We start from the raw sequence: 15,627 nt of genomic DNA, 5'->3' as shown, positions 1-15,627 counted from the left end.
CAGGAAATAGTCTTTGGATTAAATTTTAAAATCTTAAAAGTTGAAAGGAAATTTAGGTAATCTGGTCAACTTCCCCTTTTCAATCTGCCTATCAATTCTGTGCCTAAAACAGTCTTCAGTAGTTTCCATGATTAGACAGCTCTACCTAGTCAAATTCTCCACATTCCCCCCTCTTCAAAGGTATATCTCCGTGAATGTGTTCCTTAGCTGGGTGACACAGAGTTAGTATGAAAGTTGCTGCCCTGGGAATACAAATGAATAAATTCACAGCTGTGTAAGGAAGGCAGTGATCTTCAGGCTTCAGAGGGAAGCACTGTACTCATGCATGAAAAAAAGAGTAAAGGTATCAGACATTTAATATCAACTGAATGCTACTAATTATGAACATTATCAGGGCTCAGAGGGTGAGGAAAGGAAGACTTTCTCAAGTCAGGATGATCAGAGAGCAAAGTACAACATTGGTGAGATTCAAGGAGGGTCTTTGCCAGAGATTTCCCCCATGTGTGGGAGACCTAACCAGTGCTTTCTGCAGCTTGAATTCTTATTTTAAATTTATTTATTTTTATTTAAATTCAATTAACATATAACATATTATTAGTTTCGGTGGTAGAGGTCAGTGATTCATCAGTCTTATATAATACCCAGTGCTCATTGCATCCTTATGCCCTCCATCACTAAGTTACCCCATCCCCCCACCCTTGTCCCCTCCAGCAACCCTCAGTTTGTTTCCTATGCTTAAGAGTCTCACAGCTTGAATTCTAAGAGGAAATTTAATCAAGGCATTTCTGTGAATCTAACCCAGCCTGCCCTTTAACCCTGAGAATGCTCTGAATTGCTTCCTATAATAATAACTCTTTATAATTTCAGAGGATCAGTGGACCCCACAGAACTCATCCCAGAGACTCTTAGTTCAAAATCCTCATGTTCCTCGAGAGAGACACTTAAGCTGCTCAGACAATACCCTATGTCTCATCTCCAAGACTTGTTCCTTCCTAAGTATTGGAGTCAAAATGTGGTGATGACACAACTATAAAATAAGATCAGCCTGTGTCTCAGGGAAGTTGGGGAGCATAGTTTCCTCTGCCTCTATTTTCTCCTCCTCTTGGCCCTGGTTTGCTCAGATATCTGCAGGTACATGTGTGTATTCTGAGAGTTATGAACTACAAAAAGAGGTTTTAATTCTCCCAGTCTATCAGAAAATAATAGAAGGCAAATGTTGGATGGGGTAGGAAATGTGAAAAAACAGAGCAGGCCAGGGCACATGTTACAACAGAAAAAAGGACATGACATTTTTCTATGACATAAAGAATGTCCACAATTAGAGCAAGGCTGCCTCACCTCATCACCTAGAAGTCTTGACTAGAGACTATAGTCTAGATAAGAGAAAGATAGTGGTGCATATTAAATTTTATTGAACAGGGAAAAAATAAAGATTGAGTGAATATTCAGGTGAGACCACCAGGAAAAGTCCTCACACAAATTTACTGATTTCTCCTGCTAATCTTATAATTTCATGTATATCAGTGTAAAAGCATTCAGAACTTGTTGAACAACAGTGGCAAGAGTGGGCATCCTTGTTGCGTTCCTGATCTCATAGGGAAGGCTGTCAGCGTTTCCCCATTGAGAATGATATTCACTGTGGGTTTTTCATAGATAGATTTTATGAAGTTGAGGAATGTTCCCTCTATCCCTATACTTTACAGAGTTTTAATCAGGAACGGATGCTGTATTTTGTCAAATGCTTTTTCTGCATCAATTGAGAGGACCATGTGGTTCTTCTCTCTTCTCTCATTGATTTGTTCTATCACATTGATTGATTTGCGAATGTTGAACCACCCTTGCATCCCAGGGATAAATCCCACCTGTTCATGGTAGATAATCTTTGTAATGTACTGTTAGTTCCTATTAGCTAGGATCTTGTTGAGAATCTTGGTATCCATATTTATTAGGGATATTGCTCTGAAATTCTCCTTTTTGATAGGTCTTTGCCTGGTTTGGGGACCAGGATAATGCCAACTTCACAGAAAGAGTGCACTACTGGGTATTTACCCCAAAGATACAGATGCAGTGAAAAGAAGGGCCATGTGTATCCCAATATTCATAACAGTAATGACCACAATCACCAAACTGTGGAAAGAGTCAAGATGCCCTTCAACAGACGAATGGATAAAGAAGATATGGTTCATATATACAATGGAGTATATTATGCATCCATCAGAAAGGATGAATACCCAACTTCTGTATCAACATGGACAGGACTGGAGGACATTGTGCTGAGTGAAATAAGTTAAGCATGGGGCGCCTGGGTGGCTCAGTGGGTTAAGGCTCTGCCTTTGGCTCAGGTCATGATCTCAGGGTTCTGGGATCGAGCCCCGCATTGGGCTCTCTGCTCAGCTCAGCAGGGAGCCTGCTTCCCTCTCTCTGCCTGCCTCTCTGCCTACTTGTGATCTCTGTCTGTCAAATAAATAAATAAAATCTTTTAAAAAAAGAAATAAGTTAAGCAGAGAGAGTCAATTATCATACGGTTTCACTTACTTGTGGAACATAAGGAATAACATGGAGGACTTTAGGAGAAGGAAAGGAAAAGTGAATTGGGGGAAATCAGAGGGGGAGATGAACCATGAGTGACTGTGGACTCTGAAAAACAAACTGAGGGTTTTGGAAGGGAGGGGATGGTGGGATGGGTGAGCCTGGTTGTGGGTATTATGGAGGGCATGTATTGCATTGAGCACTGGGTGTGGTACATAAACAAGAAATCTTGGAACACTGAAAAAAAAATAAAATAAAAACATTTGGAACTTAACTCTATATCTGATGAGTAGAAGTTAATTAGAAAGTACTAGATGATCCTATATTGCTACACATCACATTCGATGCCATTACTTATTGCTACATCAATCCTGATTTCATTATTAAGTCTTTGTATCCCTGTGCCTCAGAGCCTAGCATAGTCACTGGTCACAGAAGATATGAGTTAATTACTTACTGACTTACTTTATGAATGAAGGATTCATCCAGGTTTGATCTATGAATTAGGAGAATTGAATGTGCGTAGGTCTTTGGAACTCTGGGTTGACAGTTCAGCCCAGAGTACAACAGTGACTCATGTCTTCCTACGGCTCAACTATGGCCCACTGTTGGAAGCTGCAAGAATTCTTTCACCTACTGAAAAAGAATTGTGTTGGTAGGCATACCATATGTTGTGGGTTGAACTGTGTCTCCCCAAAAGCTATGCTGAGGGCTAAGGCCCAATATCTGTGAATGTGATTTGGAAATAGGGTTTTTGCAGATATAATCTAGTTTAGATGACGTTATGCTTGATTAAGTTTAGCCATGATCCATTGTGACCACTACCCTTATAAGAAGACTCAGAGAGAAGACCATATAACAAAGGAGACAAGAGAATGGAGTGACACATCTATAAGCCAAGGAACATCAAGAATTGCTGGAAACCACTAGTCACTAAGAAGAGACAAGGATGGAGTTTTTTCTAGAGCCTTCGGACAGAATATGACCCTGCCCTACAGATTTCAGACTTCCAGCCTCCAAAACTATGAGAGAATAAATTTATGTTGTTTAAAGCCACCCAGTTTGCAATCCTTTGTTACGGCAGCACTTGGAAACTGGTATACCATGAAATATAATTCTCCAGCTGCTGATGGACTTCCAACACAAGCCAACACTCTTCAAAAATCAGGGTCTGACCTCACAATGTCACAGTAAGATGGAGGCAGGACACTGCCCAACACTTGCCACCCCCACGTATCCTGTTCTTGTCAGGTCATGTACATAAATATATTTGGTGTATACCACATGTAATCAATAACAAAGAAAGCACACATCAATACCAACCATTCAGCAAATATTTATTAAGCATCTTCTCTCTGCAGACAGCATATCATTCTAGGCAATGAGGAGACTTCAGTGAATAAAACTAACAAAATGTCCTGCTGTCATGGAGCTTATAGTGCAATGGAGGACAACAGCCAATTATCAACTACAAAAGCAAAGTATATGAACTATCAGGTGGGGCTAAAGGTTGTGGAGAAAATTAAGCCAGGATAAGAAGTGTTGGGGGGTAGGGATAGGATTACACTGTTAAACTGGGGAGAAAGTGGTCACATAATGCCTCATGAGATGTTGCATAAAGAATCTGGACACAGTGAGAAATGTACCCATAGATGTTTATGGAAAGTTGTTTGGGCAGAGGGAACAGTAAATACAAAGGCACCGGGGTTGGAAGGTCCCCAGCACATTACAGAACCAGCAAGGAAGCCAAGGAGCTGGAGCTGACAGTGAGGGAGGGTGTGGTATAGAAGATGATTATGTGTAGCCCTGAAAACTTGTTGGGATTTGGGTTTTTATCTAAGAGAGATGGGGAGCTACTGTGACTTCTATGACTTCATACATCACATGAAGTAAGAACTACTGGGACTCCTGTTTTGAGAATAGGGTATAGGGTGAGAGGGCCAAAGCAGGGAAACCAATGAGGAGGTTCTTGCAGTAATCCCGATAAGGTGGCCTGGACCAGGGTGGCAAGCAGTACTTTCCTGCTATGCCAAATTACATACCATGAGATCTCAGAACATACAAAAACACCGGCAAGCTAACTGTAGTGATCTCAAGCAGAATGGGTGAAAATACTTCTTAAAAATAGGCTTTTAGCAATCTCAAAAGGTGACATATTCCATAGTTCCATTTATATGACATTCTCGAAATGCCAGAATTATAGAGGTGGAGAATGGTTGGTGATTGCCAAGGGTGAGGTGGAGTTAGGTAAGAAGGAAGGTGAATGCACATACACACATGGTAAAATTACGCAGGAACCCACACAAGCCACAGGTCACACTGGTGAGATGGGAACAGTAGTGGCTGGTAGAGATGTCAGCTGCCTGCCAGACCCTGCACTATAGTTATACAAGCTGTCACCTTTGGGAGACACTGGGGAAAGGATATAGGAGATCACTGCATTTTTTCTTACAATTGCATGTGACTACAACTACCTCAAAGATGACACTTTAAAAAGCCATTCTTGAGAAATAGTCCTTTGTGCCTACAGTGGAGTCCGAAATCCTAATCCAGATGCTTGGGGAATAGAGCACCCCCGGGGTAGACTCCTAATAAAGGATCGCTGAACGCACCCTTGGAAACTGAGCCACGGCCCTGCATATCACACCAGTCTCACTGTGGAACAGGCTTCCCGAAGCTTTCTGTTTTCTAGGTGGAAGCAGCTGTGTGGCACCATCACGTCTCTCTAGGGGGACTTTATTTTATAAAACTCTGCTGTCATAAGATGGTGCCACTAAGAAGGCAGTCTGCCCAGCCATCACCTGGCCAACAGCAGCCCCTGGCCGGGGTCTTCAGAAGGCTGCCATCGCCTGGCCTGGCTGAGGTTGCTGCTCCCAAGCTCCTAGGAGACCACACCTGATTGTCGGGGTCCCTGGCCTCTTCTGTGAGTTCTGGCTGCAGTGACTGCCAGAGGGATTTCACCCCAGACAAACATGGCGTCCTCCCAAATTAAGCCATTGTGGTGCATCCAACCTCTCACTGCAATGCCACCTAGTGTAGCCATAGAGTTCCATGTGCTATGGAACCCACCATCCACCCTGTGCCAAGGACAGCACAGTCGCCTTCTCAATCTGTGTTTGCTGGCTCTAACCAACCACCTGTCCACCACATAACAGCCTTCAGACCCCCAGAACGAGTAGATGCTTAGGTGGCCTTTGAACGGAGTGTCACTATTTAGACTCTAAGAGCCTGCATAAATAATATCCATTGATTTTCTCCTTCCCAAGTTACCCACCACTGCTGCCCCCATGAACTCCTAAAATTACTGACACCATTTTTTTCCCTTGGAAACTAAATTCCATCCCCAGAACCACCCTTGACCCCAAAGCCATTGTATTCAACTCTTTAGCTCCCCCATCTTAACTATAATCTACCCACATGTGGAGGCATGAGACTCATGGTAACTTGGAACCCATTCCAAGATCGGGTTGTGCTATGCTAGAACATTTCAGATAGAACTGAAGGTAAAGACAGTAGTTAGGAGCTATCAGTTTGGTCTATAAAGTAAGGAGAAACCTCCCAAATCTCAAATAAATCAGAAGATATAAAAGAACCCCCTCCCCTCTAGCCTGACTCCTGCACTGTCCAATCAGCATCTGTGTGACCTCCCACTGTGCGCACTCCTTCAATGGTCATTGGAACATCTAGTAGGGCTGTCCTTCCAGCCTTGAATGCAACCGTTCCCACAGGGGCCACTTTGCAGGATCCACCAGAAATGCATATTTCTTCAAAATTGTCACCATGATCTTTGCCTCTCTGTGCCTTCACACACGGCATGGTTCTCCTTCACCTGAAATGTCCTTCCTTGCTCTCCTTCCCTAAGTAATGCCCACTCCTCTCCTCAAAACCCAGCTCAAATATGGCTGTCCTGGATGTCCAATCCAATTTCCCCCACCCCAGGGACTGTCCTAATATGCACCACACTGGGTGCTTTCCCTCCCCTACTCCCCTCCGCCTATGCCTTCTGGACAGAGGGACTGTGTTTATTAGATTGGTATCTCTGCATCTGACATGTATTAATGCTGACTGAATGAATGAATGGATGGATGGATGCCCTTTAAATGGAGACTCACGCAAAGTTATCATCAGAAGGGACCCTTAGCCATGTCTATAGTCCGATCCCCTCACTTTGTAGATGAGAAACAAGCCTGAAGAATTATGAGCCGCCCAAACTCACACAGCGCAAATTAGCAGCTGAGTCAGGTGAAGCAAATTTGGTTGAAGAGATGGAACCCAATAAAATAATCCCTAAAAGACAAATCCCAGCGTTTAGAGAATACTGTTTTCTGAGAAGTTCCAAACACCTTAACAATAATGCTCTTACAGTCTTCTCACCTCTATGAGGTGACATAGATTAACAACTAATGTCTGTCAGCAGTGTTGCTTGATTTAAATGGTCTGCTGTAAACAAACTTGAATTCTGGGAACCTTGGGTTACAATACAAGGCTGACAGGCTCCATCATAAGGATCAGGCATCCACAGACAACCACTCTATTAAACTCTGAGGGTTTCTGTAACTAACTAGACACAGAGCATGGATCTCAAGGGCAAGTTTTTTTTTAAGTCTTTAAAAAGATTCTTTTTAAAAATTAAAAAAATTATTTAAAAAATCTTTAAAATTTGTTTTAATCTTTATTTTTTTATTAACATATAATGTATTACTTGCTTTGGGGTACAGGTCTGTGAATCATCAGTCCTACACAATCCACAGCACTCATCATAGCACATACCCTCCCCAATGTCCATAACCCAGCCACACCATCCCTCTCTCCTTTCCGCCCTCCCCACCTCAGCAGCCCTCAGTTTTTTCCCGGAGATTAAGAGTCTCTTGTGGTTTGTCTCCCTCTCGATCCCATCTTTTTTCATTTTTTCCCTCTGTACCCCTCATGAACCCCTGTTGTGCCTCTCAAATTCCTCATACCAGAGAGAGCACATGACAGTTGTCTCTCTCTGATTGACTTATTTCGTTTAGCATAATACCCTCTAGTTCCATCCACGTCATTGCAAATGGCAATATTTCATTTTTGATGGCTGCATACGTGTGTATATATATGTGTGTGTATATATACATATATATCACATCTTCTTTATCTATTCATCTACTGATAGACATCTAGACATCTAGACATCTAGGTTCTTTCCATAGTTTGGCTATTATGGACATTGCTGCTATAAACATTTGGGTGCATGTGACCCTGATCACTACATTTATATCTTTAGGGTAAATACCCAGTAGTGAGATTGCTGGGTCGTAAGGCAGCTCTATTTTCAACTTTTTGAGGAACCTCCATACTGTTTTCCAGAGCAGCTGCACAAGTTTGCATTCCCACCAACAGTGTAGGAGGGTTCCCTCAAGGGCAAGTTTTAACAGGAGTCACTAAGGAAGGGACACTGCCTGCCATGAAGATTGAGCTTGTACCCAATGCCAAATAGATTTTGTAACCGGGAACAGGTTCACTACAACCTCATCTGAACTTAACCCCTACTAGAGTTCAACATGCTTCGGTGTGTGACAGAATCATTTCTCAACAGCCAATGGCAGTGTGACTGCAGTGTAGACTTAGAAGGGCATTCCGAGCCAATCAAAAGTGGTGGTACCAGCTCCCACTACCAGCCCAAAGGAGAAAACATGGGGAATTCAGCAAACACCCAAACAGGAGCTGGATTAGCCTGCAGGAAGCACAGAGGATGTGGATCTAAAAGACTGGGGTCCAAATCCCGGGATACCACAAACTACATGACTTTGGGAAAGCCAGCGAACTCCTGGGAACCCAGTTCCCTTGTGGTGAGGGGAGGATGTTACCAACTTCACGAGGTTGCCACGAAAATCAGATGGCATGACATAGAAATGAATGTTAAACTTTGTGGCACTTTTAACTGCCAGTTAGTATTAAAAAGAAATTAAAATGCACACTGAAGAACTCCACGTAAAAATGAAAGTAGAATTGTGTAGAGTGTACCATACAGATTATGATGCTATTATAATTTAATCATTTCCTCCACATACAAGGGGCCACAGCTGGCAAATGTGATTAATAACACGAGCAGCTCTCCAGCTATTCTGCTAGACTCAGAAATCAGCCTTAGATCGCGCATTATTCTCCCCAGATACAAAAAGCATCCTGAGAGGTCAACGGGGAGAAACTTGAGACTGATTAACCAACTCATTCAAAACTGACTCGCGGTGCTCAAGAGGTCCGTGTCCTCCTCCAAAGTCCCTTGTCCCTCCCCGTCTTCCAGCTGCTGCAGTTCTGGGGCGCCGGCAGAGACGCCAGGGGTCCCCCAGGGCTGAAGGGCTGCCGACCTGTGCTTTAGCTTTAGGCTTTCATGCTCCCCCTAGCCAAGGATCATTACTAACAAGCACTCAATTCCAATCTTAACGCATGATTTGTCCTTCCTGACTTACTGTCTGAAGGAAGCTTCAATGAGGAGCAAAGCTGACAAAAGGCAAACATTAAGGGAAACCCAAAGCAGATAACTGTACGTTTTATCCTAATTTTCTTATCTCTGTAAAGCCACCGCCGCCGGGGCGCCAGTGCAAGGGGCCAGCGGGCTGTGGAAACGCCGCCACAAGGCCAGCAGCGCCCTCTAAGGGCCGCTGGGCGCAAGCGCGGCCGCCCTCGGGGCCGAGAGGAAAAGGTGGGGGGAGGGGGGAGGAATGTGTCTTCCTCATGACGTCACCTCTCAGTGGCACAGATTCCTTTTTCAAAATTTCTAAATTTTAACCATCTGGCCCATACTGGAGAAATTTCCTTAATGAAAAATCAATAATAACACAATTCCCAAAAACAGAATTAAATTCATACTCTTTGCAACAAGACAAGGATAAATTCTAGAAGGAAGGAAAAGATGTTAGCTTATGTGTATAACCAATACCCCTATCCATATGCCCTAATATGTGCTTACTATAACTGATAAAAGAAATAAGCAATATCTGTCCCTGCCCCCAGCTACCCAGCTCTTGTCAAAGTCACCTAAAATTTCAGGTTTGGATATATTGCAACGCAAATATTCTATGGATTAACAAGTAAGTATATGTATGTTTTCTCTTCTTCATTTTTATACCTTTAAATACTTGCCTTTATATTTTCAGACTGAAATAAAATGTCCTGATAAGAGACTTAACGATAACTTAAGAAATCCCCAGTTCCATAGGAACCATGAAGAAATGTTTGCTCCTCATTCAGTGACAGGTGATGGGGTCCTTCCTGAAATGTTTGCTTTTAGCCTCCCCTCCAACCCTCACCTGCAGTAGCAGAATAGCGGCCTCCAATGATGGGCATCTCCCAGTCCCCAGAACCTGTGAATATGTGACCTCATGTGGCAAAATGGACTTTGCAGATGTGACTGAGTAGAGGACCTGGAGATGGAGAGATTATCCTGCATTATTCCAGTGAGTCCAATAGAATCACAAGGATCCTCATAAGTAAAAGAGGGAGACAAGAAGGTCAGAGTCACAGAAGGTCAGGTGTGGGAAGGAGCAGAGTGACAGGACCGCTGGGAGAGGCTGCTAGAAGAATGTGGGCACCTCTAGAAGCCTGAAAAGGTAAGGACCAGATTCTCTCCAAGACCCTGCAGAAGGAACACAGCCCTTCGTTTTAGCCCAGTGAGACCTATTTCAGAGTTCAGACTTCCAGACTTACAACATAATAAATTTGTGTTGTTTTAAGCCACTAAATTTGTGATAAACTGTTACAACAATAAATAAGAAACTAATACAACCCCCCCACACACACACACACACACTCCTCACCTCCTCCCCTGCCTGTTTTCAGGAAATGGGGCTTTATAACTCAACTAGAGATATGAATGGCCCTGGGAAGACATATTGATAATCCTCTGGAACCGTCCGGTGACAACTCCTCAAGGACATGAATCGTCATTCTGAAATTCTCTTATAACCTCTGATTCCACAGCAACAAATTGCACGCTCAGTTGATGAATTAAACATTTCTTTCATCTGGGTGGGCTCCAATGCACAAGACAAAAGGAAAGGGTATATTCATCCTTTCTTCTCAAGGAGGACAAAAGTAGGTGGGAAACCCTGCAGAGCTGGGCATAGATTGGGCCATAGGGAGACCCTTTAAGACTTTGCAGATGGAAGGAATCTTTCCATTCACTTGGACTAGTGGAGACTGACTAGCTGGCCCAAGGCTGGCCATACTGCATGTGAAGAACACTGTACTGAGTCTCAGAGTTAGGCATCTTGATGGAGGACCTACTTCCCCTTTCTATCCCAGTGGCTATCAAACTTCCTCTTCTCTGGATTCCTGTCTACTCTTAAATTAATGACCATCTCCCAGAGGTTATATTTATGTTGGTTTTATCTGTTGTGATCTACTAACCAGAAATATAAACTAGGCATGCATTCCTCTGAATGCATTAAATCATTTTAAAATAGCAGCAGCAAGCCATTTCATATTGGCATTAAAAAACTTATATTTTATGAAAAATAACTGTTTTCCAAAACAAAAAGAAATGGAAGAGTGACATTGTTTTACACTTTGGCACATCTCTTCAATAGGAGACAGCAGGATCTCTTCTCTGCTTACATCTTCAGTCCATTATAATATGTTGTAGTTGAAGTGCCTGAAGAAAATCCAACTTCACACAGCTCTGTAGTTGGAAAAGTATCTTAACAGCCTCACGAATCTTTTTGGAAAATCTTTGATACTACACCAAAACTCATCAAGTAGCAGTTTCTTCAAGGTTGGCTGTGATGTAGAATCTGAAACTGTATAAAGAGTTTTTCACACTTTGTTACATGAAAGATCCATTGGGCTCTCTTGCACTTTGGCTGGATCTTTTAGCTAGGCAAGATTTGGTAACTTTATGCATTGGTCACTTGGAATTTACTAGTTCACTTGGTTATGCAGATCATCTAAATGCTGACACATTTTTATAAGACAATATTTAAACCATCATATTCATTTATCTCACCACTGATATTGTTAGAGAAGTTTTTAAGCATTGGGAAACTTTCGAATGATATTGGAGATGACTTGGCAAGATTCCAATTTTCGTCTGAAAGCTCAAATTTTATTACTGACAAGACATACTATCAGTTATTTTACTAGAAGTGACAGGTCCCCTTGTTCATCTTTGAGAAGATGTCTGCCAAATACCCAAGTTTGTCTGTGGTCATTCTTTCTGGTAAATATGGTGTGCCATGAAAAAAGAAGCTAGTTCAGTTCACAACTCAAACTATCACACAAGAGCTTTTCCTTAGGATTACCTCAGGATTACCAGGATTTTCCTTATGATTTTTCTTCAGGATTATCACTGAACTTGGGCAGTCTGCAGAAGTAATTTATGTCCCTTTCCTGTTCCTTCCCACAAAATATTAAAAAGACATGCATTCAAGGGTAGAGATTTGTGAAATTAATAATTTTTACTGTTGCACCAGGACATTCTTAACTGAAACTGGCATATCTCTTCTTCACTTCAATGACTATTAGTTCATTATGGCATCAAAACCTCAATTCACCCTAAAATACCAGCGGTTTCACCCACCAAGTTTCTACTTTTTCAGCAAACATCAACACGGTTAAAAAAAAAAAGGGGGGGGGGCAGAGTATCTTGCCATTTCTTTGAAGATAGTTTTCACCTTGCAAATTCCCTGAAAGGATATTTAGGTTCTAAAGAAAAAAATCAAAGTCACCCATAACCACCCTAAGAGAACTGCTAGAAATACATGTGAGTGTGTGTCCTCACATTTTTAGAGATATGTATCCTATCAGACTGGCAAGTGCCACTGTAATCTCAATGGTTGCTCAGTAGTTTATTGTAGGGATGGATGTTGGAGACATCACTTGCTTATTTTGGTTTATGTTTTAATGGACCACCAAGGTAAAGGGTTTCTTTTGATCTTTCGTGTGCCCTGCAAATCTCCTCTGTTTTAAGGAAAGTTCGTCTGAGCTGTGGTAGCTTGCCATTTAGAGTGGCTCTGGGTGCTTTCATTACAAGGATTCTGGCCCCCAAGGTCTGGGGAGCAGGGGAAGGCTTGACTCAGGCAGCTAGCTGGGCCCATGTGTTGATTCAGCCAGAGAAGGAGACGTGTGCCCATGGCCTTGCTATCAGACCCAGAATCCAAGTCTGGAACAGCAACTACAACTATGTACGGCAGGACAGACAGGAAGACTTCCAGAGGAGCAGATGAAATAAATTATGTGCCCCATGATTTCTTTCACAGCAGTGGGGAGCTATCTCCAGATTATATCTCTTCCTTTCCTTCTATTATTTCATTTAAAGGCAGTAGATATTCGTTTCAAAATGTGCTGGTCCATTTCTAGTCTGATCATCATTTTCCTGCAAGTCCCACGTCAACACAGTCGAGCGAAGTGCCAGCAAACATTCCAGCTCCCACATTCCACAGCTCAGTGAATTTACAGAGCAAAAGGCAAGTGAGGGCATAGCATTTCAGGAGCTGCCACACAGAACCCTAATTCCAGGCACACGCAAATGTAACCCACTGGGCAGGTGGCAGAGGAATCCAGCAGGAGTGAAGCTGGAATCATCATGAAGCCAGGTTAGCATTACTTCCAGCTCCGGCTCATTTTCTGAAACAATAACTCTTTCAACATTCAGAAAACTTAATTTAGTGGGGGAAAAAAGCCATGAGCTGTAGGTGGGGGAGTCGAAAGGCTTTAAAATAGCTTTATTCTTGTTAACTACTGCACCAAATATTCAGTGAATGCTTTCCTAGAAATTGTTGAGAGAAGAAAACAAAATCTACCACTGGTCCTGCCTTTTAGGAAGAAGTGACTTCGGGCATCCCACCATGAAGCATGAACCTGCTGCGGAGGTACCCACCATAAAGAACTGCAAGACGTGACCCCCTCCCCCCAGCCGTCCCTCATTTCCCCTTTTTAAAAGGGCAATAAGGACACTAAATAGCATCATCAAGCAAGTAGCCTTCCTTGGAATCACATCTGAATTTTTATAACCCAGCTGGGAGTGAATAGTATCAACAAAAATGTGGACTTCTTGGATTCCTACAAACTGATGGCATAAATACAAGCCTCGCCGTTTCAAGTGTGGAAATGCCTGCACAGGAGGTGGGAACAAGGGCCACCAAAGGCTTAGGGATGAAAAACCCACCACAAACTTTAACTCTCCGCAGGAAACCTTCAGAACTTCTGATACCAGCACGCTGGTATTTTCTGAAGAGTGCTGCTCACGTTTCATCCCCGAAAGAAAGCATCCTTCCCATCTCCAGCCCGGTGTCTTCGGGGAAGGGCGAGCTTCTCCCAGATCGGCTCTCCCACTTTCTCTCTCCCTCCTCTCAAGACCAAAGTCTTCTCCCAGCTCCACAGTTCCCACCCGGAGGTACTGGCTTCCGTCTGAGTGCCGCGGACGCTTGGGCGCCTGGGTACCCGACCGCCCCCGGGGCGGCTCGCAGCTTTCCCCCGTGCGCTTCTAGAAGAGTCCTACCTCCCTGCCTCCCTTCTGGTCTCCCGAGTGCCACCCTCCAACAGGCATCCCTACCTCCGGGCAGGTGAACTGGGGGAAAGGATGCCCACAGGGAAATTCTGGGCAAAGAAAAATAAGACCCCCACCTCCACCGCAATGCCAAAGCGTCGCTTTTCTCTTTTCTTTTTTGTTTTTCCTCTGCCTGAATCTCTCCAGGAAGTTAGCCTGACTGCTTGAGTCTCTGGACTCTGGGGCGTTCGACGGCAAAGTTGAAACCAAGGGCACTGAGGTCCCCAGCACCCATGGTGTCCCCTCGCCCGACTCCCATGCGCCAGGTGCCGAGTGCCCAGAGCCCGCGTCCCCAGCCGCCCCTCCGCGCCACGACCCGCGAGCGATGAGGACGCACAGGTTAGTGACACGACACGCACAGCACAGAGCGGGACGGCGGTCCCCGGAGCAACAGGCAGGGTGGGTGATGCGCGGATGGTGGGCAGAGAAGCGGCGAGGAGGCGCGGGGAGTCGGGCAGCCGAGTCCGGGACTGCGCGTACCTGGAGCCCCCGCCGGGGACACGACGGGCAGCAGCGCGGCCAAGAGCAGCAGCACCCAGGGCAGCGGGCACAGCGCGCGCGGGGCGGCCCCGGCCTCGGGCGCCATCGGGAGCCCGGGATGCGCGGCGGGCTGGGCGGGCTGGGCGGGCCGGCGCTGGGAGAGAGTCAGGGAGCGCCGAGGCGCCGCCGTCGGGTCCTCGCCGTCCGAGTGGCTGCGCGCGCTCTGCGCCGTGGCCGCGGCGCCCTGGCCCAGGGCTGATCGCTCCGCCCGCGCACCGGCCGCCGCGCGGTGTACTGAGGCCTCGGGCCGCCCGCCGAGCCTTTTAGCCGCGAGCGGGCGCCCCCTGCCGGCGGCGGGGCGGCGGGGCGGCGGACTACGGCAGGAGGGGCACCGGGTGCCGCGTCGGCGCTCCTGTGCCGGAACGCCCCGGAACCCCGCTTGGTGGTTCTGAAATTTCGGTGATTCTCAGGGCAGTGAGAATTTCCTCCCCTTGTCCAACGTCTCTCGTTTTCTGGCTCGGGAAATGGCTCCAATCGCCGCCAAGCCCAAGAGTGACCTACGATCCCATCGATACCCCTGGTTTCAACGCTGGGGACGGGAGCCACGTCGCCTCACCTTTCTGCACATCGTGGCCTTTCCTGCGGCTCAGCCCGGCCTTCCCACATCCCGCGCGCCCAGGAGAGGGTTTTGATGTCCTCGGACCCTGCTGCTCAGGCTGTCCTTTCTGTGGAGGTCATCACCTGCTCCCAGAATCCGTCCTGAAGTACGGGGAATTTCCAGCCCGAGGCCTTGACTGACCTGGCCTCCTCTAGGATCGGTGGTGTTAACACTGCTTCGACTTCCACCTGTGGTGGCCCGCTCCCGCCCTCGGAAGCCTCGCGCCCCTCCGAGCGGCTGGGTGCGCCCCTGCAGGCGACAGGGACACCTGCGCCAGAGCGCCGGCTGCCCCGCGGTTTCCGCGCCAAGCTGCTCTGCTGGAGCTGACAACCTAACCCTGAGCCGGCCCTCCATCGGGACACCCCAAAACTTGACCAGGTTTGTGTCGTTCCACAGAGAGGAAACGATTGTTGAATGAACTGCGGACCGATGAAAAAGA

The 15,627-nt window shown here is 45.6% G+C and overlaps 1 protein-coding gene across 4 annotated transcripts in view; it reads right to left on the bottom strand.

The window, feature by feature from the left end:
- Positions 1–14,657, bottom strand: part of FNDC1 (fibronectin type III domain containing 1) — a 104,329-nt gene extending 89,672 nt beyond the window's left edge. For all 4 annotated transcript variants that reach the window (XM_032836480.1, XM_032836482.1, XM_032836481.1 and 1 more), the window contains exon 1: positions 14,531–14,657. In XM_032836480.1, the coding sequence (XP_032692371.1) occupies positions 14,531–14,636 (106 nt within the window). In that variant the 5' untranslated portion in view covers positions 14,637–14,657. The remainder of the gene's footprint in view (positions 1–14,530) is intronic.
- Between the last annotated feature and the right edge of the window lie 970 nt (positions 14,658–15,627).

This window comes from Lontra canadensis, unplaced genomic scaffold (genome assembly GCF_010015895.1).
Source record: "Lontra canadensis isolate GAN:19392208 unplaced genomic scaffold, GSC_riverotter_1.0 scaffold92, whole genome shotgun sequence".
Taxonomy (NCBI): domain Eukaryota; kingdom Metazoa; phylum Chordata; class Mammalia; order Carnivora; family Mustelidae; genus Lontra; species Lontra canadensis.
The sequence above is the reverse complement of the archived record's forward strand: the minus strand, read 5'-3'. Positions and strand labels throughout refer to the sequence as shown.